This window comes from Eschrichtius robustus, chromosome 3, assembly GCF_028021215.1.
Source record: "Eschrichtius robustus isolate mEscRob2 chromosome 3, mEscRob2.pri, whole genome shotgun sequence".
NCBI classification, from domain to species: Eukaryota; Metazoa; Chordata; class Mammalia; order Artiodactyla; family Eschrichtiidae; genus Eschrichtius; species Eschrichtius robustus.
Window position 1 is genome coordinate 122,251,482 of NC_090826.1, and position 27,756 is coordinate 122,279,237.

General features: G+C 36.5%; 1 protein-coding gene across 1 annotated transcript in view; it reads left to right on the forward strand.

The window, feature by feature from the left end:
• LOC137762802 (protein piccolo-like) overlaps positions 1–27,214 on the forward strand; it is a 28,697-nt gene extending 1,483 nt beyond the window's left edge. The window contains exons 2-6 of the mRNA XM_068541183.1: positions 19,903–19,996; positions 21,216–21,287; positions 23,267–23,447; positions 25,045–25,239; positions 26,406–27,214. Coding sequence (XP_068397284.1) covers positions 19,988–19,996; positions 21,216–21,287; positions 23,267–23,447; positions 25,045–25,239; positions 26,406–26,497 — 549 coding nt within the window. The 5' untranslated portion in view covers positions 19,903–19,987 and the 3' untranslated portion in view covers positions 26,498–27,214. The remainder of the gene's footprint in view (positions 1–19,902; positions 19,997–21,215; positions 21,288–23,266; positions 23,448–25,044; positions 25,240–26,405) is intronic.
• The last annotated feature ends 542 nt before the right edge of the window (positions 27,215–27,756 follow it).

The following is a 27,756-nucleotide window of genomic DNA, read 5'->3' on the forward strand; positions in this document are numbered from 1 at the left end:
GCACCTTAACTGTCTAGGGCCAGCATCCTGTTTTTTACTCCATCCTGAATCCCCTCAGGTTGCACCACTGGGGACAGCTGCAGTGGCTGACAGCTTGGTGACCAGCAGCCTGTTTGTTTTTCTCTACCCTGAGTTGCCTCAGGGCTGATGGCTTGATGGCCACAGTAGCCTATGTTTGCTGATATGGCAGGTGACATTTTACATCCACAGAGGTACTCATAAAATGTTACGGGAGCACAGATGAGGGCACGATTGGTTCTTTCTGGAGGCGTTGGAAAAACTTCATCCCCCTTAAACTATTCAACTTCGATGGTTTTTATTCAGCTTTGTATCACCCATGGTAAATGTTGAGGTGCAACAGAGCATGACCTTTGAAGTAAGGCTTGATTTTCTTTTTCTTTTTGGCCATGCCACGAGATTTCTGGATTGAACCCAGGGCCCTGACTGTGGGAGCACTGAGTCCTAACTGCTGGACCGCCAGGGAATTCCCCAGACCTGGTTTTCAATTCTGGCTTTGCAACTTAATTGACAGCAGTCCTTTAGCATATTGTTTAACATTTTTTTTTTATAAATTTATTTATTTATTTATTTATTTTTGGGTGTGTTGGGTCTTCGTTTCTGTGCGAGGGCTTTCTCTAGTTGCGGCGAGCGGGGGCTACTCTTCCTCGTGGTGCGCGGGCCTCTCACTGTCGCAGCCTCTCGTTGCGGAGCACAGGCTCCAGATGCGCAGGCTCAGTAGTTGTGGCTCACGGGCTCAGTTGCTCCGCAGCATGTGGGATCTTCCCAGACCAGGGCTCGAACCCATGTCCCCTGCATTGGCAGGCAGATTCTCAACCACTGCGCCACCAGGGAAGCCCTGTTTAACATCTTTGAGCCTCAATTTCCTTGTCTATAAAATAGTAATAGTATCAGCTACATGAAACTGTTAGGAAGATTAAATTAGAAAGAGTAATATTATAAAGCATATAAAACTGTGGCACACATAGTTGATCAAATCCAACATGCTATTGATTAGAAGATGCACTATTATTTTATGTACTACTAAGAAAGAAAATAATTAAACCATGACACACCATTGATTGTAAGATGCATCCCATCCAGAGGTTTAAAATATGGGGGGAAAAGTCTTACAATCAGTGAAATACGGTAATAAAAAGCATTTCAGTTATTCCTATGTTAATATTTACTACAGAACTTTCTGCTAGGATAACATTTCCTTCTCTAGGGAAAGAATATCATGACCCTAATGCCCTTTGTTGAAGAACAGTGCTAGAGGCAGTTCAGTGACATCTTTACTACATGCTACCAGATTCCTTTATCATATCTCTAAAGACTCATTGTATTAATTTTTAGATTTCAAAGTTTTCTCCATGAAGACCACTCTCCAAAAATTCACTGTCCTGCTCCAATTTCTCTACTATAAGGCTTTTGTACTGGGACTTCCTTTCACTATTCTCTAGGGTACGAGTCACTATTTCCTGGACCCACATCTTCTGCCTTAGTTTATACTTTTTTTATGTTGTGGTGCAACCTCAAGTAACTTCCTGTGAAAGGTAAATTGGAGCTAAACTTCAATGTTCTTACATTAGTAGTAGTAATAATTAAGGATAATAATACCATTTTTTAAACAAATATTTGGTACTAGGCAAGGCATTGTAAAAGATTATGAGAGAAATTAAATCTCTTCTCATAAGTGACGTATGAAAGGATATGGTCTTTAGTCCTGAATCGTAATCCTACTTCATGCAAGCTGTATTACTCTAGCAAGTTAATTTAATTTCTCTGAGCCTCATTTTTTTTTTTTTTAATCTATGAAGTAGAGGTAAAAATACCTACCTTCCAGAATTACTGTGAGGTTTGTATAGGGTTGAGAACAAAATTCTGGAGTCAGGCTACCTGTCTTCAAATCATGGCTTCACCACTCAATTTAATGTGCAATTTCAGGCAAATTATTTCACTGCACTGTGCCTTGGTTTCCTTAAATGTAAAATGGCATAATAATAATAGTACCTATGTCCAAAGTTGTTTTTTTTTAATTATTTGAGCAAAATATTTAGAATGGTACCTGGCTCATAGAAAGGTCACAATAAGTGTTAACTGTTATTGTTACTGGTTCTTATTAAACCACCTAGCACATAATCCTTGAACTAGTTTTTTCTCATTCTATTCATTTTCCCTGTCCTCTTGCTTTCTTCAGTAGCTTCAGTTACCATTTATCCACTGATAATTCATTAAATAATATCTGTAGCTCAGGTTTCTTTTCTGATTCTCAGACCTAGTAACTTAACTGCTAACTGGGCATTTCCGTTTGGATATCCCAGACTGAACCTATCCAGTTCTTTCACCCAAACTCCAATTTTCCCTTCTTCCCTTATACTTAGCAATGCAAGTGTTCATAGATGGATGAATGGATAACCAAAATGTGTCCATATACATATATATATATATATATATATATATATATATATATATATATATAAAATTCAGTCTTAAAAGAAGGAAATTCTAACACATTCTACAACATAGATGAGCCTTGAAGACATTATGCTAAGTGAAATAAGCCAGTCACAAAAGTATGAATACTGTATTATTTCACTACGAGGTACTTAGAGTAGTGAAATCCATAGACACAGAAAGTAGAATGGTGGATGCTAAGGACTGGGAAGAAGAGAGAGAGGAGAGTTATTGTTTAATGGGCATAGAGTTTCAGTTTGGGAAGATTAAAAAGTTCAGGAGATGGATGTGGTGGGTGATTATTGCACAACAATATGAATGTACTTAATATCACTGAACTGTACCCTTAGACATAGTTAAAATAGTAGGCTTGATATTGTGCATATGTCACCATAGTTTAAAAAAACTTTTTTAAGTTGGACCATACCTAGAGGATGTGGATCAGCAGAATCTTTTAGTCATTTCTAGTGGGAGTATAAATTGGTACAGCCTCCTTTGAAAGTTTGTCATTACCCTGTAAAGATAAACATTTGGAAACCCCTTGACCTACCATTTTGCTCCAGGTATATACCCAAAAGAAATTTGAACAAGTACCAGGACATACACAAGATTCTTCATATGAGCATTCTCTTTAATATCAAAATCTGAAGACAACCCAAATGCCCATTTACAAGTAGAAGAATAGATAAATAAATTAGAATATATTTATACCGCACTCCAAATGAATTTATTAGTTATATGCCATAATGTGCATTAATCCTAGCAATATAATATTGAGTGAAAAGAGTAAGTCTGTAAGAATTACATACAGCAAGTGATAGACTTCTTATAAAGTTAATAACTTCTAAGCTGCCCCCCAAAACTGTTTAGGAACACATATATATATATATATATATATATATATATACACACACATATATATACACACACATATATATACATACATATATATATACATATATATATATATATATATATGTATATATATATATATATATATACCTGTGATATTAATAAGAAAAGCAAGAGAATGATGATTTAGATAGTGTTACCTTGAATGGGAAGAGGCTGGGTGATGCAATGGAGGGTCAAAGAGGTGAATGTAAATGTAAATTCATGTACTAGTTTTCATGTTGGTGGTGACTTCATGGATATTTGTTTTATTTATTTGTTTGTTTGTTTATTTATTGGCTGCGCAGCTTCTGGGATCTTAGTTCCCCAACCAGGGATTGAACATGGGCCCTCAACAGTGAAAGCTCGGAGTTCTAACCACTGGAACGCCAGGGAATTCCCCTGTTGTATTATTTTAAATGAAAGAATGAATGAATGCTTGAGAGCCTTGAATGAACCAATGGTGAGAATGTGTCATGAGCCAAGAATAATAGTGAATCTAATTTTCTGCATCTGAGCTCAAAAGTGTTTTATCTTTTTACATTCAATTTGATATCTCTTTGATACAAGTAAAGAAAAGAAAGGCGGGAAATAATCTTTTAAATTACTTGCTATCAAGAAAAAATGATACTCTAGAAAAATGTGTCACATTTCTCTTGTGGCTTCAAGTACCCTCTGATTGACTGTCACTTTTTTTTTTTATTTTTTATTTATTTATTTATTTTTGGCTGTGTTGGGTCTTCGTTTCTGTGCGAGGGCTTTCTCCAGTTGCGGCAAGTGGGGGCCACTCTTCATCGCGGCGCGCGGGCCTCTCACTGTCGCGGCCTCTCTTGTTGCGGAGCACAGGCTCCAGACGCGCAGGCTCAGTAGTTGTGGCTCACGGGCCTAGCTGCTCCGTGGCATGTGGGATCTTCCCAGACCAGGGCTCGAACCCGTGTTCCCTGCATTGGCAGGCAGATTCTTAACCACTGCGCTACCAGGGAAGCCCTGACTGTCACTTTTGCCTGGGCATTTAAGCATCCCAAGTGTAGAAGATCAGTGATAGTGGAAAGACACCAAAATATCTTGAGTTTGGATGGGAATTTTGCAAAATAAGCAATGTTTCTTTTTAAGAAAATTAGTCTGCCAGCTTTACATAGGATAGATTTATTTGGAAGGGAGATTGCAGTCAGGAAAACCAACTATCAGGCATTCATCATGATGCAGTTTTAAGTGAGGAAGCCCTGAACTAAGTAGTATCAGCAGAAATTGACAAGAGAAAGTCCAAGAGAGTTTTGAAGGATGAAATAGTAATTCTTAGAATTAAATAAAATGAGGTGAACAAGAATACTTCAGTAATTCTAAGGTTTCTACCAGAGGCATTTCTAGGTGTATTGTGACCTAAAGCTTATACAATTCTTGGGCTCTTTTTACAAAGAAAAATATGGAATTACATGTCAAAATTAGGTACAAAAGTGAATACTTACTTACTTATTTTTTGGGGGGGGGGATTTTTTTTTTAATTCAAACAGAAAGTCACAAAAATTATACTCATCCTCATCAGTTCACTCAGTCCCATGTAATTAATTTTTTTTATCTTGATATTTTGTTAGCACTTTTATGAGTTCATCAGTTTTTGATTAGAGTTCTGAAAATGCTTATTCATTCAGTTCAGCAGTACAGTCAGTTACCAGAAACCTGTACTTGTCAGAGTCTTTTCCATGAATTTCTTGAAGATGAAACCCTTTTATAGGAACATATTTGCAAAAGCATCAGAGTACACCCAGAACTGTCTGTAAATGACATAAGACTTAAAAATGACCACAGTTAAAGATTTGATGAAAGTTCATAATAATGCAGTTGACAAGAAAATTAGTTATTTCTGAGATATACATTTTAAAGTAATAACTAAGATTATGACTTATAACATTATACCAGAACATATAAGATTTTTAGAAATTTCATGTAATGTCTGAAACATTTATATTAACATATTTCCATACAAATAACCCAATGAAAGTTTAGTATTAGTTGTTTTGTTTGTTTGTTTTTTTATACTGCAGGTTCTTAGTAGTCATCAGTTTCATACACATCAGTGTATACATGTCAATCCCAATCGCCCAATTCAGCACACCACCATCCCCACCCCACCGCAGTTTTCCCCCCTTGGTGTCCATATGTCTGTTCTCTACATCTGTGTCTCAACTTCTGCCCTGCAAACCGGCTCATCTGTACCATTTTTCTAGGTTCCACATACATGCGTTAATATACGGTATTTGTTTTTCTCTTTCTGACATACTTCACTCTGCATGACAGTCTCTAGATCCATCCACGTCTCAACAAATGACTCAATTTCGTTCCTTTTTATGGCTGAGTAATATTCCATTGTATATATGTACCACAACTTCTTTATCCATTCGTCTGTTGATGGGCATTTAGGTTGCTTCCATGACCTGGCTATTGTAAATAGTGCTGCAGTGAACATACGGGTGCATGTGTCTCTTTGAATTATGGTTTTCTCTGGGTATATGCCCAGTAGTGGGATTGCTGGGTCATATGGTAATTCTATTTTTAGTTTTTTAAGGAACCTCCATATTGTTCTCCATAGTGGCTGTATCAATTTACATTCCCACCAACAGTGCAAGAGGGTTCCCTTTTCTCCACACCCTCTCCAGCATTTGTTGTTTGTGGATTTTCTGATGATGCTCATTCTAACTGGTGTGAGGTGATACCTCATTGTAGTTTGGATTTGCATTTCTCTGATAATTAGTGATGTTGAGCTTCTTTTCATGTGCTTCGTGGCCGTCTGTATGTCTTCTTTGGAGAAATGTCTATTTAGGTCTTCTGCCCATTTTTGGATTGGGGTGTTTGTTTCTTTGATATTGAGCTGAATGAGCTGTTTATATATTTTGGAGATTAATCCTTTGTCTGTTGATTCGTTTGCAAATGTTTTCTCCCATTCTGAGGGTTGTCTTTTCGTCTTGTTTATGGTTTCCTTTGCTGTGCAAAAGCTTTGAAGTTTCATTAGGTCCCATTTGTTTATTTTTGTTTTTATTTCCATTACTCTAGGAGGTGGATCAAAAAAGATCTTGCTGTGATTTATGTCAAAGAGTGTTCTTCCTATGTTTTCCTCTAAGAGTTTTATAGTGTCCAGTCTTACATTTAGGTCTCTAATCCATTTTGGGTTTATTTTTGTGTATGGTGTTAGGGAGTATTCTAATTTCATTCTTTTACAGGTAGCTGTCCAGTTTTCCCAGCACCACTTATTGAAGAGACTGTCTTTTCTCCATTGTATATCTTTGCCTCCTTTGTCATAGATTAGTTGACCATAGGTGCGTGGGTTTATCTCTGAGCTTTCTATCTTGTTCCATTGATCTATGTTTCTGTTTTTGTGCCAGTACCATATTGTCTTGATTACTGTAGCTTTGTAGTATAGTCTGAAGTCAGGGAGTCTGATTCCTACAGCTCCGTTTTTTTCCCTCAAGACTGCTTTGGCTGTTCGGGGTCTTTTGTGTCTCCATACAAATTTTAAGATGATTTGTTCTAGCTCCGTAAAAAATGCCATTGGTAATTTGATACGGATTGCATTGAATCTGTAGATTGCTTTGGGTAGTATACTCATTTTCACAATGTTGATTCTTCCAATCCAAGAACATGGTATATCTCTCCATCTGTTGGTATCATCTTTAATTTCTTTCATCAGTGTCTTATAGTTTTCTGCATACACGTCTTTTGTCTCCCTAGGTAGGTTTATTCCTAGGTATTTTATTCTTTTTGTTGCAATGGTAAATGGGAGTGTTTCCATAATTTTTCTTTCAGATTTTTCATCATTAGTGTATAGGAATGCAAGAGATTTCTGTGCATTAATTTTGTATCCTGCAACTTTACCATATTCATTAATTAGCTCTAGCAGTTTTCTGGTAGCAGTTTTAGGATTCTCTGTGTATAGTATCATGTCATCTGCAAACAGTGACAGTTTTACTTCTTCTTTTCCAATTTGTATTCCTTTTATTTCTTTTTCTTCTCTGATTGCCGTGGCTAGGACTTCCAGAACTATGTTGAATAATAGTGTTGAGAGTGGACATCCTTGTCTCGTTCCTGATCTTAGAGGAAATGCTTTCAGTTTTTCACCGTTGAGAATGATGTTTGCTGTGGGTTTGTCATATATGGCCTTTATTATGTTGAGGTAGGTTCCCTCTATGCCCACTTTCTGGAGAGTTTTTATCATAAATGGGTGTTGAATTTTGTCAGAAGCTTTTTCTGCATCTATTGAGATGATCGTATGGTTTTTATTATTTGATTTGTTAATATGGTGTATCACATTGATTGATTTGCGTATATTGAAGAATCCTTGCATCCCTGGGATAAATCCCACTTGATCATGGTGTATGATCCTTTTAATGTGTTGTTGGATTCTGTTTGCTAGTATTTTTTGAGGATTTTTGCATCTATATTCATCAGTGATATTGGTCTGTAATTTTCTTTTCTTGTAGTGTCTTTGTCTGGTTTTGGTATCAGGGTGATGGTGGCCTCATAGAATGAGTTTGGGAGTGTTCCTTCCTCTGCAATTTTTTGGAAGAGTTTGAGAAGGATAGGTGTTAGCTCTTCTCTAAATGTTTGATAGAATTCACCTGTGAAGCCATCTGGTCCTGGACTTTTGTTTGTTGGAAGATTTTTAATCACAGTTTCAATTTCATTACTTGTGATTGGTCTGTTCATATTTTCTGTTTCTTCCTGGTTCAGTCTTGGAAGGTTATACCTTTCTAAAAATGTGTCCATTTCTTCCCGGTTGTCCATTTTATTGGCATAAAGTTGCTTGTAGTAGTCTCTTAGGATGCTTTGTATTTCTGTGGTGTCTGTTGTAACTTCTCCTTTTTCATTTCTGATTTTATTGATTTGAGTCCTCTCCCTCTTTTTCTTGATGAGTCTGGCTAATGGCTTATCAATTTTGTTTATCTTCTCAAAGAACCAGCTTTTAGTTTTATTCATCTTTGCTATTGTTTTCTTTGTTTCAATTTCATTTATTTCTGCTCTGATCTTTATGATTTCTTTCCTTCTGCTAACTTTGGGTTTTGTTTGTTCTTCTTTCTCTAGTTTCTTTAGGTGTAAGGTTGGATTGTTTACTTGAGATTTTTCTTGTTTCTTGAGATAGGCTTGTATAGCTATAAACTTCCCTCTTAGAAGTGCTTTTGCTGTATCCCATAGGTTTTGGGTCGTCGTGTTTTCATTGTCATTTGTCTCTAGGTATTTTTTTATTTCCTCTTTGATTTCTTCAGTGATCTCTTGGTTATTTAGTAACGTATTGTTTGGCCTCCATGTGTTTGTGTTTTTTGCGTTTTTTTCCCTGTAATTCATTTCTAATCTCATAGCGTTGTGGTCAGAAAAGATTCTTGATATGATTTCAATTTTCTTAAATTTACTGAGGCTTGATTTGTGACCCAAGATGTGATCTATCCTGGAGAATGTTCCGTGCGCACTTGAGAAGAACGTGTAATCTGCTGTTTTTGGATGGAATGTCCTATAAATATCAATGAAATCTATCTGGTCTGTTGTGTCATTTAAAGCTTCTGTTTCCTTATTTATTTTCATTTTGGATGATCTGTCCATTGGTGTAAGTTGGGTGTTAAAGTCCCCCACTATTATTGTGTTACTGTCAATTTCCTCTTTTAGAGCTGTTAGCAGTTGCCTTATGTATTGAGATGCTCCTATGTTGGGTGCCTATATATTTATAATTGTTATATCTTCTTCTTGGATTCATCCCTTGATCATTATGTAGTGTCCTTCCTTGTCTCTTGTAACATTCTTTATTTTAAAGTCTATTTTATCTGATATGAGTATAGCTACTCCAGCTTTCTTTTGATTTCCATTTGCATGGACTATCTTTTTCCATCCCCTCACTTTCAGTCTGTATGTGTCCCTAGGTCTAAAGTGGGTCTCTTGTAGACAGCATATATATGGGTCTTGTTTTTGTATCCATTCAGCAAGCCTGTGTCTTTTGGTTGGAGCATTTAATCCATTCATGTTTAAGGTAATTATCGATATGTATGTTCCTATGACCATTTTCTTAATTGTTTTGAGTTTGATTTTGTAGGTCCTTTTCTTCTCTTGTGTTTCCCACTTAGAGAAGTTCCTTTAGCATTTGTTGTAGAGCTGGTTTGGTGGTGCTGAATTCTCTTAGCTTTTGCTTGTCTGTAAAGCTTTTGATTTCTCCGTAGAATCTGAATGAGATCCTTGCCGGGTAGAGTAATCTTGGTTGTAGGTTCTTCCCTTTCATCACTTTAAGTATATCATGCCACTCCCTTCTGGCTTGTAGAGTTTCTGCTGAGAAATCAGCTGTTAACCTTATGGGAGTTCCCTTGTATGTTATTTGTCGTTTTTCCCTTGCTGCTTTCAATAATTTTTCTTTGTCTTTAATTTTTGCCACTTTGATTACTATGTGTCTCGGCGTGTTTCTCCTTGGGTTTATCCTGTATGGGACTCTCTGTGCTTCCTGGACTTGGGCGGCTATTTCCTTTCCCATGGTAGGGAAGTTTTTGACTATAATCTCTTCAAATATTTTCTCTGGTCCTTTCTCTCTCTCTTCTCCTTCTGGGACCCCTATAATGCGAATGTTGTTGCGTTTAATGTTGTCCCAGAGGTCTCTTAGACTGTCTTCATTTCTTTTCATTCTTTTTTCTTTAGTCTGTTCCGCAGCAGTGAATTCCACCATTCTGTTCTCCAGGTCACTTATTCGTTCTTCTGCCTCAGTTATTCTGCTATTGATTCCTTCTAGTGTAGTTTTCATTTCAGTTATTGTATTGGTCATCTCTCTTTGTTTGTTCTTTAATTCTTCTAGGTCTTTGTTAATCATTTCTTGCATATTCTCAATCTTTGCCTCCATTCTTTTTTTTTTTATAGACTTTACATTTTTTTTTAAAGACTTTTTTGATGTCGACGATTTTTAAAGTCTTTATTGAATTTGTTACAGTATTGCTTCTGTTTTACGTTTTGGTTTTTTGGCCGCGAGGCATGTGGGATCTTACCTCCCCGACCAGGGATCGAACCCGCACCCCCTGCATTGGAAGGCAAAGTCTTAACCACTGGACCGCCAGGGAAGTCCCCCATTTTTTTTTAAGTATTTGTTTATTTATTTATTTATAGCTGTGTTGGGTCTTCGTTTCTGTGCGAGGGCTTTCTCTAATTGTGGCAAGCGGGGGCCACTCTTCATCGCAGTGCGCGGGCCTCTCTTGTTGCAGAGCACAGGCTCCAGACGCGCAGGCTCAGTAGTTGTGGCTCACGAGCCTAGTTGCTCCGTGGCATGTGGGATCTTCCCAGACCAGGGCTCGAACCCGTGTCCCCTGCATGGGCAGGCAGATTCTCAACCACTGCGCCACTAGGGAAGCCCTTTGCCTCCATTCTTATTCCGAGGTCCTGGATCATCTTCACTATCATTATTCTGAATTCTTTTTCTGGAAGGTTGCCTATCTCCACTTCATTTAGTTGTTTTTCTGGGGTCTTTTCTTGTTCCTTCATCTGGTATATAGCCCTCTGCCTTTTCATCTTGTCTGTCTTTCTGTAAATGTGGTTTTTGTTCCACAGGCTGAAGGATTGTAGTTTTTCTTGCTTCTGCTGTCTGCCCTCTGGTGGTTGAGGCTATCTAAGAGGCTTGATGGGAGGCTCTAGTGGTAGGTAGAGCTGAGTGTTGCTGTGGCATTCAGAGCTCCGTGAAACTTTAATCCACTTGACTGTTGATGGGTGGGGCTGGGTTCCCTCCCTGTTGGTTGTTTTGCCTGAGCCAACCCAACACTGGAGCCTACCTGGGCTCTTTGGTGGGGCTAATGGCAGACTCTGGGAGGGCTCACGCCAAGGAGTGCTTCCCAGAACCTCTGCTGCCGGTGTCCTTGTCCCCCCGGTGAAACAGAGCCAGCCCCCGCCTCTGCAGGAGACCCTCCAACACTAGCAAGTAGGTCTGGTTCAGTCTCCCCCAGGGTCACTGCTCCTTCCCCCAGGTCCCGATGCACACACTATTCCGTGTGCGCCCTCCAACAGTGGGGTCTCTGTTTCCCCCAGTCCTGTCAAAGTCCTGCAATCAATTCCCACTAGGCTTCAAAGTCTGATTCTCTATGAATTCCTCCTCCCGTTGCCAGACCCCCAGGTTGGGAAGCCTGACGTGTGGCTCAGAATCTACACTCCAGTGGGTGGACTTCTGTGGTATAAGTGTTTGCCAGTCTGTGAGTCACCCACCCAGCAGTTATGGGATTTGATTTTACTCTGATTGTGCCCCTCCTACCGTCTCACTGTGGCTTCTCCTCTGTCCTTGGACGTGGGGTATCCTCCTTGGTGAAGGCCAGTGTCTTTCTGTCGATGATCGTCCAGCAGCCAGTTGTGATTCTGGTGCTCTCGCAAGTGGGAGTGAGAGCACGTCCTTCTACTCCGCCATCTTGGTTAGTCCCACCACTATTTTTTTTAACATGAATATAACGAACTGATAACTTCATTCTGCCTTTGATTTTGGTCATTAGACCTTCATTGTTATTTAATGACAGTATTATGTGACAAGAGGAAATGACTGCCAATGATATTTCTCTAATCAGCATTTGCTAATGAATGAATGAAAATAAAGCACTGTCTTTTATTTTCTATCTTCTTTAATATCCTGGAGTATCATCTTTTATACTATAAGAGAGTGGTTATCTTTTATTTGTTACAGGATATGTTTCAATTAGACTATTGCAAACTTGAATAACCGGAAAGGTCAGGCAGGTAGCGTGAATATGTCAGTCCATTCTGGAGTATTTAACAGAGAAAGTAGGGTGGGAACTATAGTGAAATGAGGAGTGAGGTCCCACCTAAAGCTGTCCCCATGCCATTTGTCAAACAAAACATGCCTTCTGGGTGGAATTTGACCAAAAAGCAGGCTAATGTGCTACTCGTATTCAATTCCTAGCCCTTTCATTAAATTACTCCTAATTATTATAGTGGCCAAGACCTTGGAATTTACTACACTTGTGAGGTATTATTTTCACTTTAGTTCTAAGATTATTTTCTGCCTCATGTTGTTAATATATTATGGTATAGCTCCTCTAGTTTTTATTCTCACATTTTCTTCCTTATTTCTGTTCCTAACTTTTTTCTTCCCGTCTTTCCTACTTTCCTGCTGTATCCTTCATTCTTGCTCTTGGAATCAATGCAGTCAAGTCATGGTTGTCCAGAATGCAAGGTAGAGTTGGTTCTCTTTCAGTGTCACACTTAAGTGAAATGTCTAGAGTTCTCTTGTTTGCCTTTTAAGTACATTCACCTGCAGTTCAACTTCGGCTATAATTTTTATTTTTCTACGTGTTTGTATCAATTGAATTAGGCTAATAGCAGACTATTCTGACCACAACATTACTAAATATGTGTAGCAGGTATGTGCATTGGAGCCCAGAAAAGTAGAAAAGAGTAAAAACATAGAAAGGTATGAATAAGGAACTATCACTTTGAAATTAAATATAACTAAAGTTTTCATGTATAATTTGTCTGCTAAAATTCATTTAGCTCCTCATGCAAAAATCATGGCTCAGATTCTTCTGAGTCTTTTATGACAACCAAACAAAAAATCTAGTCATTTTTCAAGAGGAATTAACTGATCTTCTGGATGATAAGTACTAGGTGTGTATCTCATCTTAAAGATGATAGCTGTCTGGTCTTTTACCCTCACTTAGACCTGATATTGAAACATTTTCATGCCTTTATACCTTCTGCACCACAAAATTATTGCTGTGTAATATAGGATGCCATAATCTGCCTGCTCTAGGGTGTTAGCAACAGCATAAGAGCAACCTCCTTGGTTTGTCTGTTTTCTGCTAGAGCATGTTGCATCATTACATTGTCAGCTAAGGATATTTCTTAACACATAGCCAAAAGCAATTTTTTGCACATCTCATTGCATTATAAATTAAATGTGTTATTTAGTTGGGGAGGTGAATCTAGTACCATCTGTAGCAACAGCGTGATGGGAATTTTAGTCCCACCCAGAATATTACAGGATTTTTGTCTTTGACATTAAAATTCAGCATCTTTACTAAACCTGACAAGCTGTTGCCCAAAAGAGGCAGTTTCTGATTTGTAAAGGCTTAAATATTTAAATATCTCAAAGAATAGTATTAGTCACTACAACCTTTCTGGTGCCCAGAAACTTTCTGTTTCTTTGCAACCACATAATTATGGCAACCAGTAAAATTTTATACTGAGAAAGGTTGCTTGTTATGACTGGCTCTTTCACCTCCAGATCTCTCAGAGTGATACGCGAAATGAGTTTTGTTTCAAAGAGATAGTGTCATTTTAGAACAGATGTTATCAGTCACTTTATTCAGAAGCTTCCTCTCTTTTATCCAGAGAAACCAGGGGGAAATTGTCAGAATGACAATGACTGTCTATCTTTAACTTAGAAGAGGACATGTTTTCTGTAAATGTAAATAATGGTCAGAATAGTCTGGGATGTACTGGATTACAATTTAGAAGATCTAGAGTCACTTTCTCATCATATCTTTCATCTTTAAATCACTTTCATCATCTCTTCGAGAACTGTCAATGTGAAAAGGAATTATACTGATGAGGTACTGACATTGTACGTTAGGCTGAGGAGACCAGTGAGCGAAGTCCTTAAGAACTTGGATTTGAATTTCAGCCCTGCCACTTAGAAGTTGTGCAGTTTCTCTAAAACTATTTCCTCTTCCACCTAGGAATCATAAGAGCCCCCCTCCCAGGGTGTTTGTGAAACACAGGGAGAATGCACCAAAAATGATAAGCATAATGTCTGGCACGTAATAAGCTCTCAATAAATGGCAGTTGCTATTATTGCTAGAAATATGTATAATAAACTCCATGTAGCCAATGGTCAGTTATCCCTGCAAAAAGAGAAATGCAGAATGCTTGGGCTGCTGAATTACAGCAAATTATTTAACAACACTATATAGAAAATCAAACAACTTTTCTTCAATAATAAGTGTAATACATCCTTCATTCTTAAAATTTTTTTAAAAAATGTCCTGTTAACGAAAAGAATTTCACTGGTCCAGTTTTCTTTTCTCCTTTCATTTCCTCTTGCCATCCTTTAGTCAAGATACTCATAAGCTCTGACAGCCCAAATGTCAGCCGAGATGAGGTGAAAGAAAGACAAGGAAATAGCCTGAAGAGCCCATGAACTCAAAACTTGTCCCCGGATAATTAAGAAATGGAAATGAGCATATCTGAAGGATTTCATTGTGGTTTTCTCTCATTACACTGTTGGACAAAGTACAGATTTTTTCCCACTAATGAGATTTTGCCATGACTGAAGCTGATTTTTGCTATCATGATACCTGGAAGCCTAATTCCTGGCTGGACTTTCTCCAAACACCCTTGTTAGCATCTCAAACTATTTCTTCTGGAAAGAATGTAAAGCAGATTCAGGTGTTGTGTGTATTTACAATTTGAAAGCCAAAACATTTTATTTCAATAGATTTTAAAGGAAAAAGAGAAGTACAAACATGTTTTAAAGATCCATCCAAAAACCATTTATTTAGCACAGACTGCTCCAGACTCTGTGCTGGGGTTGGAATTGAGAACACAGCCATAGTGTCAGACCTCAGGGAACACAGAGGACAATCAAGTGACAGCCCATAAATGCACTATTGCACACAGAGAAACAGAGCTTATAAAATGGGATATGCTTTGTGCTTCTTTCTAAATTAAAGGCAACATCCTCAAGGAGTAATTTTGAAAAAACTACACACACACACACACACACACACACACACACACACACATATATCTTTATTGGACTCATTATATATTTTTTCAATAAAGAAATATATATATATATTTTCCAATCAAGAAAAACCAAATAAAAGAAATGAAGACCTTCAGTACTTTAGATAATTCTATGAAAGTTAAGAAAAAACAATCCATTATATTCCATTCTTCTTTCTCAATTTTTTTTACAGAGAAACTCAGAGAACTGTTTTTATTCTGCTGGTTTAGGAGAGGGTAATTGAATTTTAAGTACCTTTTTCTGCCAGCCTTAAAATCATATCTACCTATGAGAAAATGAGTGTCCAATAATAAAAAAGAGAAAGAAAGAAGAAGTTAGTCAAAACTTTAAGGAAATAAAGGTTTAGATTTTTTTTTTTTAAGTTTTTGGCCGCACCCCACGGCATGTGAGATCTTAGTTCCCCGGCCAGGGATCAAACCCACACCTCCTGCATTGGAAGGCAAAATCTTAACCACTGGACCACCGGGGAAGCCCCGGGGAAGGGGAAGCCCCTAGATTTTTGTTTGATAAACACCGTGTTCCATCTTGATTAATTGACTTTTTATTTTCCCTTATAAAAAACTTCTCTGATTATTACATATGGCTTAATTGTCCTAAAATAATGTCATTATTGCAGTCTTCCCATGAGGGATTGTAGTGTGTTTACCAGACACGGTAGGAAAGGAAAAGGAACTCCACTTATTTCTCAGCCTGGATTTCTGCTCACATTCAAGAATCCCTCTGCTTACCTGGCCACCTTCAACTTGTGAATCCACAGATTTTGATATGGCGATGAGAACTGTGGAGTTTTCAGTTGTGTAAAGTGGGAACACAGCCCATTGACATCATGCCCAAGATGGTCAGTACATGGTAGCTATCAAACAAGGGTTCTTTTTTTTTTTTTTTTTTTTTTTTTATGTGGGATCTTCCCGGACCAGGGCTCGAACCCGTGTCCCCTGCATTAGCAGGTGGATTCTTAACCACTGCGCCACCAGGGAAGCCCCAAACAAGGGTTCTTGAAGGAAGAGCTTTGTGTGGCCATCTCTGCATGTCAGGAAAGTCAAGTGTGAAAAGATTGCAAAGGATCTCATTGGCATTTACACAGGTCAACCAGGGCTGGTAGAGGCAGGATCAGGAGAAAGGTGTGTTTACCCTCGTTAACCCTAAAGGCAAAGGACACAGACCTTGAGTCTTGAGAGAACTAGAGATTCAAACTTATTAGTAAGATTAAGATAACCTAGTAAAGTGAACATCTAGATTTTTCCCAACTAATTGGGGTTATATGTGAGTGTATCTGAGCAAAAGTAAATTTTTATAATAATTATCCCTAGTTGTTCCACAGCACTCTCTTAGTCTTAAGATATACCACTCAATGTTTCCCTAGGCAACTCTAAAGCTGTCCTCATTTCCGATATGTGTATATATACACACACTATAAATAATTTATGTTGTATATATAAAACATATATTTAATTTGAAGTGTACAGTTTTTGACTGTAAAATAAAGAAGACAAACTAGACACTTCAGCTAATGAAACCTGCAATTAAGAAATTTTATGATGGGCCTAATCAATTGAGTTCATATAGCCCATGTTTCAGAGCAAGAAATTAGTTTCCCTGTGTTTGAAACCTGGTCCTATGAATTAATAACTATGCAACCTTGCCAACATGCCTGAATTCCTCTGAGCTTCAGTTCTTATCAGCTATAAAATAGGATAATAAATAATACTGGACTCATAGAGTTGCTTTGAGGATTAAATAATGTAACACATGAAAAGCACTTAGAACTCTGCCTGTGAAAAAGTAGCATTTCGTAAATGTTAGCTGTTATTATTTCAATGTGCTTACTTTATAAAGTGCTTCTCATGACATAATGGTATGTCAGTACAGTTAAGAGTTCTGCAGTTGTACATGTTGATAGAGCATAATTCCTGGTGCAGCGTTGGCATTCAATAATTTTGCTACATATGGGTGAAAAAATGACTAAGGTATGCATGTGAAATATAACAATTATTAATATTTATAAATTAAGAAAATATGTTGACTAATACATCTTTTTGAAGACATTTCAATAGTTCAGGCTATTTTAATATATACTGACATATATAGAACTTTAGTAAAAATACATGAGTTTGCCTTTGACATTAATTTCCGTCTTCAATCTTATTTTAAAATTTTGTGCATTCAATTTTTCAGAATTTGAAAAAAATAACAATTTTACCACTGTTCACTGTATTATGAATCTTATCCCTAATATGTTTTCCCCATGATCTCACCACTTGGATAATTAAGTCCAAAACAGATAGAAACTTTAAAGCTCGTACTACACAATGTGTTTTTTTCTTAGTATACCTACTGCAGGAATAGCCATGAATTCTAAAGTAGCAACCAAAGTTGGCTATAAACTTAAAAGTGGTCATATTCATTCTTCTTATGTCATTAATTTAAAGAATCAAAATCATAAAGTATAAAGGGACATAATTTGCTAAAATAGTTTTGAATTTTGTTATAAAATAGTTTAAACTTACAGAAAATTATGGAAAATACTGTCACAAATACTTGTGTTCTTGCTATCCAGTTTTACCAAATCGTAACATTTTGCTATATTGGCTTCAGATATTTTTTAATAAAAAATATATTACAGGTACCCCTGAAGTCCTCTGAAACCATTCCCCTGTTGTGCTGAGATAACCACAAAATAGAGTTTAACGTCTGCAATTCCCAAGCTGTCTTATGATATTAATGTTTGTCATACATATATACATGTAGACATAAATAATTTACAGTATTATTTCATGTAATTTTAACTTTATATCATGATAACTTACTATAGGTTTTCTTCTGCAAATTATTTGCTCAAGATTTTTTTTAAGATTTATCTATCTTGATAAATTAAGGTGTATTTCATTTAATTTAACTGCTGCTTAAATTTCATTGAATAAATATATCATAATGTATTTATTTATTATTAACACACTATTAGAAACAATGTTGCAATGAATGTTCTTTAACAAATTCCTTTTGTACATGTGGGAGAATTTCTCTAAAGTAGAAGTGGAATTAAGTCAAAGTGGAATTTTCTGGGTACTTGAGTGCATAAACTTCACCAGACATAGACAAATTTACCTAAGAAGTATATGTACAAATGTATACTTTCTGTCCACAGTCTATGAAAGTTCCTGTGTCTTTGAATCATTGCCTATACATTTCCCCAGAATTATTTGCACTTTGTGCTGAATGACAAAATTGTCAAATCCTACTCTTTTTTTGTACATTCAGATAGGTTGGTTACAAATAAGAATAGTGCTGCTTCATTTCTTAAATTGGATTCAGTTCACAGTGGCTGAACTGTGAGGTCTTAGGAGACATGAGCTCAGTGGTTCTCAGTGGTTCTCAATCTTGGCAATACTTTAGATTTACCTAGATCATTTTTAAAATTCTGATGCTCAAGCCTCACCCCAGACCTGTTAAATAAGACTCTCCTTGGGGGTGAAGGGCAGGGGGATGTGGGTGCCGTGCTAGTTGCCCCACCTACCACCCTTGGAACTCAGATCCCAAAGTGATCCTAATATGCAGTGTTGGAAATTATTGCCCTTGTGTATGTCTGATAAGAAAGAGAATAAAGCCAGAGGGAGAAAAAAAAGATACTTGGCTGTAGACCCATCTCTAAAGTGAGTGGTGAACTGGAGCTTGATTCTTAATAGTTTTATCTAGAATGAATAAGTAAATTAGCATCTGGGGAACAATAGTAGGTATTCCAGAATTTGGCAATGCTTGAGACCAAGAATATAACAAGAGTTAGTCTGCCGACAGTTGGGAATAGAACTACAGATCCAGGGTCAGGATGCAGTACCTTTAGGGTAAGGCAGTTTATGAAGTCCAGGCACGTGAATGGACCCCAAACAAGTAGGTTTTCTAGGCAGAAAATTTGGAAAAAGCCAGTAAGTGTTAGAGAAAAGCTTTGTCTATGTGGGCACCATTGGCTCATAGCAAATAGCAATAATTCCAACCCCATTAGCTGGTTAATGCCAGTTATAAATGTTTTGTCAGACTTAATTAGAATAAGTTTTGAAAATAAGTTATGCTTAAACGTGTAAGATATAAGCTTCTAACTGGTGATCAGAGGTCATGGAAGAGTCAAGGATAAACTGAAATGCCCCAAGTTATAATGAATGAGGAAAAGTTTTGATTTGGTTCATCATTTGTAACATAAGCTATTGACATAAACCAAGAATTTGTATTTAATTAAGATTGTTTCATAACTAGATTAAGTATTCTACTTTACCAAGAGTGTCAAAATCTACTATAAATATAAGGTAACAAATGTTCATGGAATCTCAGCTATAGCAACAGCCATTTTTCATCCTTTCCTCAGTCAGTACAGTTATTTCAGTTTTTTATAGAAAAAAATGAATTGAAAGACCATTTGGCTTTGCTGACATGATCGGTTGCAAAGCTATTGGAAAGTTAAATATCAAATTATTATTTGTAGGACAAGAAGATATTGACGTTACTGTATAGTTCATGTAATTATCTGACACATTCAGGAGAGATTAAGATTTCTAAAATTGTATCCTAGTTAGAACCCCTAAAAGCTTTTCTTTAAAAATAAAATACCTTAGGGAAAATTAAAGGCATCCAAGATACTTTTAAATTGTCATTGTGCATTCAACTTAAAAGACAGTTTAAGACATGAGTATGATGAGACGATTACATAGTGATTCAAAACAAAATACCTTTAAAAGTCTGCATGCCCTTCAGGTTGACTACGAAGTCATCGGTCAAGGTAAATAATCAGGGTAATTCTTTATTTTTTTCCAATTCAGTGCTGAGTACAAGAGAAGGACTAAATATGTTCAGAAAAGTCTTAATCCTGAGTGGAATCAAACAGTAATTTATAAAAGTATCTCCATGGAACAGGTATGCAATGATTATTTTCTGTATGACAGATTCAGGCTAATATAAAAATAGTGATGACAGAATTATTGAAAGATTGTGATTCATATCAATTTTTCCATACAAACAAAAAAAATTAAGTAAAATACATGCAAGAAGTATAGCCAGTAAAATGAACTGGGTGCAGTTCGAAGATACAGTGAAAGAAGATGTGCGCATTTTGACAAAACAGCTAAAAAATAAACAAAATGCATAAGACTAGTGGGACATTTTCCACTGATTATTTCAAAATTAAATATTTCAATAGACTGGGCTCTATCTATCATATTTTGATGGAAAGTATTTTCCAACTAGCTGTATTTTGACTTTCATAAACAAAGAAAAAATAAGATTCAGATGCACTGAAATGAATTACCCCTCCTGGAAACAATTTAGGGATCATCTCTTTTCTAAATTGAGGCTTCCTATGGATCTGGCATTGTGCAACTAAACTGTGCAGAAGAAAGCATGAAGAAGACTAGTGTAAAGGATTATCACAACAAATAGATGACTCTAAGCAAAATTGCATCAATGTGTTTCTGAAAATCTTCATGTCATAACTTTGTATCAATAATAGAAAATAACTGATGGTTTATAAAGATGAATTCAGAGAGAAAAGAATACAAATAGAATAGGAAGAAGACATCCATGAAAACAATTTACAAATGAGTTGTCTTTCAAAATGAGATTTCTAATTTATCCTTTGTAAGATTTCTAAGTTGACTATGAAATTGAAACTGGATATAAATTATAATCTGGGTTCTTGAATTTAAAATAAGTTAAATTCATCTGCAGAAATAAGACAGTGCTACTAATGTGTTTTGGCAATTTACTGAAACAAAAAACTATAATCCAAATACTTTGAATAACCTAGACATTTTTGCAACCTATGAATTTCATGTATTTAAAGAGTATATATAGATTCTGCTTGGTACTTTTAATAATGGGCAGGGGTAGAATAACAGGAAATAAGTAAAAATCACCCTTTTTTTTGCAAAATAGTGAGGTATCTTATGATCAAATACTTGGTTGGACCACAAAATGATTGACAGTTTACATAATATTGAATGTAAGTATACAGTTTTATATAAACTTAAAGTATTTTTACATAAGCGGAAAGAGTTCAAGGAATGAAAATATAAATGAGTCTATTATATGAGTATGATGAGAAATGAGGTTAATGACATTTTGATTTGAACTGTAGCTCAAGAAGAAAACACTGGAGGTGACAGTCTGGGATTATGATAGATTTTCTTCCAATGATTTTCTTGGTGAGGTGAGCCTATGGTTTCCTTTTTTTATTTGCTTCATTATAAACCATTAATTAACCCTTTATGGAAAGCATATTTCTTAAGTGTATAAGATAACTGTTTCTGGATAAAATTCTTTGGTGGATAGAATTTGTTTACAAATGACTCTTTGAATAGATGAATAGCAACTGGAGAAATAATTTTCACTTTACCACTTGATGTACTTTATAATTAATTTGCAAGATGAAATATTAATTGTTTTGATAGAAAGTTATATAATCATGCTGTAAGTCTAAATGATTATGTAAAAGATTTGAGATAAATTTATTGTATTATAAAATGAGCTGGATTTTTTTCAAATGCATTTTCAGGGTATTTAATTGCTATTCCTCATTGCACGTATGAATGACTTGATGTGACATTTTACATTCTTATTTCTTTTAAGTGTCCCACAAAACATCTCAAAATATTTTAAGAAGCAAAACTAGAAGTAGGAGAAAATAGTAAAAACAATTTTTATAAATTCACAAGGAATGTAACCTAATTATGAAATGTGGCAGGATGCTCAGATTCTGTGATATTTTCCATCTATCATATTCCAAAAATACATATTTTGTTTAGTCATCTTTGCTTAAAGCAGAAGTTACGAATTAATGTTAAAAAAAATAAATCTCCAAAAATATATAACACCTAGAAAATACAATATCCTTTTGATAAGAGACAATAGAAAACAGTTGAGTAGTCTAGGTGACATGAGGTCTTGTTTGGTTCCTACACTCTGTACTTCTTTCCCATCAAAACTAGATCATTTGAACTTCACCTGCAGGCTCCATGTGGTATAGCCACTTGGACTAATCTTGGTCTTAGACAGGACTACTCTAGAGTACGGTTATATCTGATTTATTGTCCTATTTCAAAAAGCTGATTTATTGAAGTCCTTATAATTTATTGTTCACATGAACCTAAAGCATATATCCATTGTGTGGTTTTATTTTTTAATATCTGCTCAAATTTAAGATGCCAACTACTGTAAAATGCACCATTGTTTATGTACCGCTAAGAAAGAAAAAATGTTGCCAATTAAACCATGACACAGCGCTTTCTTATTGTAAACTGTTGGTAATATCTCTGTTTCAAATGTGAACTAAAGTATGTTTTAAAATAGAGGGAATAAGTTAGTAATTGAAAATTAGCCTTTCTTTTTCATTTTGTCCCTCTTGTAACTAAAATCAAACAATCTGCAAAAACACACTAGCCCAGTTTAAGAATATAATGTGTCCATTTAACAAAAGAAGACTTGGGCTTCCCTGGTGGCGCAGTGGTTGAGAATCTGCCTGCTAATGCAGGGAACACGGGTTCGAGCCCTGGTCTGGGAAGATCCCACATGCCACGGAGCAACTAAGCCCGTGAGCCACAACTACTGATCCTGCGTGTCTGGAGCCTGTGCTCCGCAACAAGAGAGGCCACGATAGTGAGAGGCCCGCGCACCGCGATGAAGAGTGACCCCCACTTGCCGCAACTAGAGAAAGCCCTCGCACAGAAACGAAGACCCAACACAACCAAAAATAAATAAATAAATAAATTAATTAATTAAAAAAAAAGATTTGAAAAGTGTGCTTGGGTCAGATATGAGTAGATCATGGGGGTGTCTGGTTTAAAAGTTAGTTACAGTATAGCTTTGCTAAAGTGACAAAAAAAAAGAAGACTTTATTTCATAAAGAAATTGACTTGTGACTCTACCTTTTTGCATCATCTCCAAATAATTTAATTAATAGTCAGAGATGTCATACAGTTCGATTTAACCAAACGTTTATACAGCATCTGGTATGCACAAGACATTCTCAGTATCATGGGTGAAGAAAAATGAGGAAGACCTCATCATCCTAAAGGTTATCCTATATCCTTTGACTTATGTCCTTGAATAAATTTCAGATCACAGAAAAAGACAACAAATGAATTACAGCTTAATCCATAAATTTTATTCACTTATTGCACTTTTTTTCAGGTATTGATTGATTTATCTAGCACATCTCACCTCGATAACACGCCTAGGTGGTATCCTCTCAAAGAACAGACTGAAAGCATTGATCATGGCAAGTCCCATTCCAGTCAAAGCAGCCAGCAGTCCCCAAAGCCATCTGTCATCAAAAGCAGAAGCCATGGTATCTTCCCTGACCCATCCAAGGGTAGGAGATATTTCAAGTAGAAAAAAACTTTTGTCTGTTTGTTCACTCACTATCTTCTTGAATATGAGTGCCTGTATATTTAATATCCTTTGAAAAGTATTATATTGGGAAATATTTAATAAATTATCATGCAAAGAGTAATGGATATGGAATCAGGAGAAATTTGCTTTAGTCTCACATCAGCCCATAATTAGGTCGATGCCTTTGTGATCTTCACCTCTCTGGTTCTCTGTTTTTCAACCTATAAAATGGAGGAGGTTGGGTTAAGCTATTGGGTCTTTTTCAGCTCTCAAAATCTAGGTTAATAAGATTTTATAAAATACGTTGGGGTATTTCATAAAGAAAACATAAAAATCCTCAACAGGTCATTGACTAGACATAATCATTACCATTTATGCATGTTTCTTCTGTTTAAATCCCTATTTTTTCATATGTATATTCTTACTCATAAATCATGTATGTAATATATGGATATAAACAGTTTTGCATTCTGCTTTTTAATCATATCAAAAACATTTTCCTCATGTCATCAAAACAATTGGTATGCTGAAAATTACTTAAACCTTTCCTAAATGGTGCATTCAAACTAATTCTATGATTTTTTTTAACTACTATTATTATTTTTAAATTGCAGCGTCATACATTGGGTTTGGCAATATGCACAGCTTTCCCATTGGAATGAGCTTTTCCTTTGGGAGGTTCATTAACCAGTTATCCTATAACACAACAGTAATCTTCATCATAAAATGAGTTACTGCCTGTATGAGAGAACCATGTAATATCTTTCCAGGATATGCTGAGCTATTTATAAATATTAAATAAAAATTTTTATATTGGATCTGAGTATTCCTTCCTTTCGCCTCTTCTCAGGAAGTACAGCAAATTGAAAAGTGGTTCTTTGCAATTTGGATTGGAAATGCAAGTGTTCTAGGAGATGAAAAACTGAAGTCACGTCCAGGAGGCCACTGAGTTGATACAATAAACCACTGACTACAATAAGTGCTATAGATTACTTATGAGTTGTATAGATCATTTCTGGATTCCACTTAGCCAGATCAACTCTGCACTAATTAACATTCTGGAAGATTATTGGTATAAAGACCTCTCTTTCTACGACTACCACAGTAAATGTGTGATCTTATATATACATTCTCTAAAATCACCTGAGATGATGATATAATACAGTCTCCACTTCCATGTATCCCAGTGACTCACACACCTTCCTCCAGGAATTTTACTTAAAACTCCTCCTGCGGCAGTGTCAGCCTATTGTTTCTTACCTGGTCCCTACTAGAATTAGCAGAGTTGCTTGGTCAAACTATAAGTTAATATATTCATTTATATGAGACTACTTAGAATGTATTCATTCCTCTTCTCAAACCTCTCTTCTCAAGATTATCATCCTCTTGCCTTTCCTCCCAAAAATTGTCTCCCAAATGTTGAATCACATTGCTGTATGGTGAGCAGTTGCATAAACGCGCCAAAAAAAGAAACAGAATTAACATAAATCTTGGACGGTTTCAAATTATGTGAGACCCAGCTTGACAGGAGGAACGCTGGAGCAACTTTAACTCATGTTTTACCCTTTTGTAACCAGACATGCAGCTTCCCACCACTGAGAAATCCCATAGCAATCCCGGTAGCTCGAAATCCTCATCCGAAGGCCATCTCTGCTCTCATGGACCATCTCGCAGTCAAAGCAAAACCAACGTCACTCAGACCCACCTGGAAGATGCAAGGGCTGCTATAGCCGCTGCCGAAGCCGTCGTGCAACAACTCCGCCTTCAACCAAGTAATAGACGCAAATAAATTCCTCAGCATGGCAGGTTAATGTTCATCTGTTGCCTTTCTTTCCTGCTGTCCTTGCCCATTTGCTTTGTTTTGTGCATTCCCTGCTCCCTCTGTTCTCTGTCCCTTTGTCTGTGTAGGAACAGTATCGATACATAAATATGCTCTCTCTCATTTAGTTCTTTTTTGTTTTAATTTACATAGAACGAAATAAAACTGGCTGTTTCTCCTTTGTCTCCACCATCCATCCAACCTGGCTCATAGTATTTGGTAGCTGTGTCTGTGATGTGTGCAGGCAAAGCTATGTTGTGTGTCCTTTTTGTGTGCACTTAAATATCCTTTAGAATACAGGAATTATAAGCACAAGTGGCTGCCAGATTTCCAGGCATTACACCAAAAAAAGGCACACATAAGCATTTTGAGCAGATTAGCAATGAGAGTCTCACCTCTGAAAAACACTAAAAAATTTTAGGCAGAAGAGTCATGTAACCAACAGTCAAGTTCTAGAACCTAGGGGAAATGGAAAAACCATTTTACGCTTAAAATTTTTAATAAATTATGCATGTGAAATAATGAAGCTTTCCGTGTGAGAAACTTTCTAGTCTTTTGGGAAAAAAAATCTGTAAAGAAAATAATGTTTCTTATATTCTCAAAAAAGTATGTAGTATTAATATATGTCTAAGCATATTCAATGAGGCCATGTTACCTCATTAAGGAGCACAGTTGGGTCCATTCTGTTGGATCACACTTTGTATATGATACAAGAGAATTTATAGGGTTATTCTTTTTTCTAACCATTGGAAGTCAAGATATCAATTAAAGCATAACAATTCACCCATCTTAACTGCTGTAATTTCAATTGATAGAATTATATAGGAACTTAGTGAGTACAGAGACTTTAAAAATGTAGGGGCACTGTTACTTCCAAGAGGCATCAGCCAAACAACGGAGATAGATGAATGTTCTCCCCATCTCCCAAAGTCATCATTTCCAAAGAAACAGCCAGTTTTAACCCCCGTTAGTGCTGTGCATGTGGTGTCAGTTTGGCATTTGAAAACACAACTTACTTCGATAGAGCAAAAGATCACTTCTGTTTGCATGAATAACATTCAAGCTGGTTCCATCTGAGGATACATACTCTGGGTTTCCATTTCACCCACACTACCACAGCAGCACATAAAAGCGGTCAGCCTAATCATGCCAGGAAGCAGCACAGATACAGCATAGCAGGAGTCCTCCCCCATTCAAAGAACTCAGTCTGATAATCTGCCTCCACCAGCTAATGGCAACCAAGACCAAAGCCAGCTAGCCCTCAGGAAGGTGATGTCTGATGGACCAGTCAAGCCAGAAGGAGGTGAGCAGAAAGGCGCTATTCAAAGCACACAGCAAGAACATCCCCCAAATTTAAAGCCCTCATCTTTTAATTTTTAGAGATTGTCTGATAAAGTATGTTTATCCACTTTTTAATGTGCTTTTGTGGGCATGGCATTTCAGGACTTCATCATCACTGTGTAAGTCCCAAGATCAGTCCCATAATGTATTGACTACAGTGATTTGTATTTTTCTATGCACTGGGCATCTTTTGACTTTTGTTGGGAAATAGATTAACAGTATTCATATTGCAGAATGGAACGCATGCTACTGACCTAATCTGTTCAAGCATGACTATAAATATGTTGCACTGTGATAAAAGTTTAAACTGCTCACAATTCGAGTTAGCATACCAGTTGGAATGTAGATCAGTTTTTCAAGTGTAACTTTAAAAAAAAATTCAGTGGATTTTGGAAATTCTTAGAGAAAGTAAAGGAAAAAATTGTTAATGCACTCATTCACCTTTACATGGTGAAAGTTCTTTCTTGATCCTACGAACACGTTTTTTCCACTCATGTTTCCGTAGTTGTCAAGTGTATCAGATGTGTTGGCATGTGAATATCCAAGTGCCTGTGTAATAAATAAAGTATCTTTATTTCATTCATAAACCACTGGGTTCTGAGCCATTGTTATATGATGCAGCTTAAAATGAGTGTGTCAGTTTTTGCTTTCTCATTTGATTCCTTGCAATAGAGAATTTAAAGTTACTGCTTCGTTTCTAGTGCGAGCTATAATGATAGAATATTGAGTTGCAGGACAAAGTTTCATGTCGGAAACATAAGATAGATGGGGAATTATTACCAAATAAAAGTACCAGAGCTTACATAAACATGTAAATAAATAATGGGGTTGGGCTACTCTAGGCAATGCTTCCACTCTTCCTTTCTTGCACGTCTGATCTACTTCACAATCTTCTCAGCTTTCTGGATAGAGGAAGACAAATCCAATGAGTCTTGCTCCAGACAGGCACCTAGACTTGATTCCATGACTTTGTTAGGAAGGAAAGCAAGTTAATATCTGTCCCTAACTTGACACCAACAATTTGTGGAATTTTCCCCAGGAAAGAATGCCACTCACTGCCAGTGACAGGGATCAAACCAGGGTGAATATAAAATTATCTTCATTGTAATTCAAATTTAAATTTAATTTT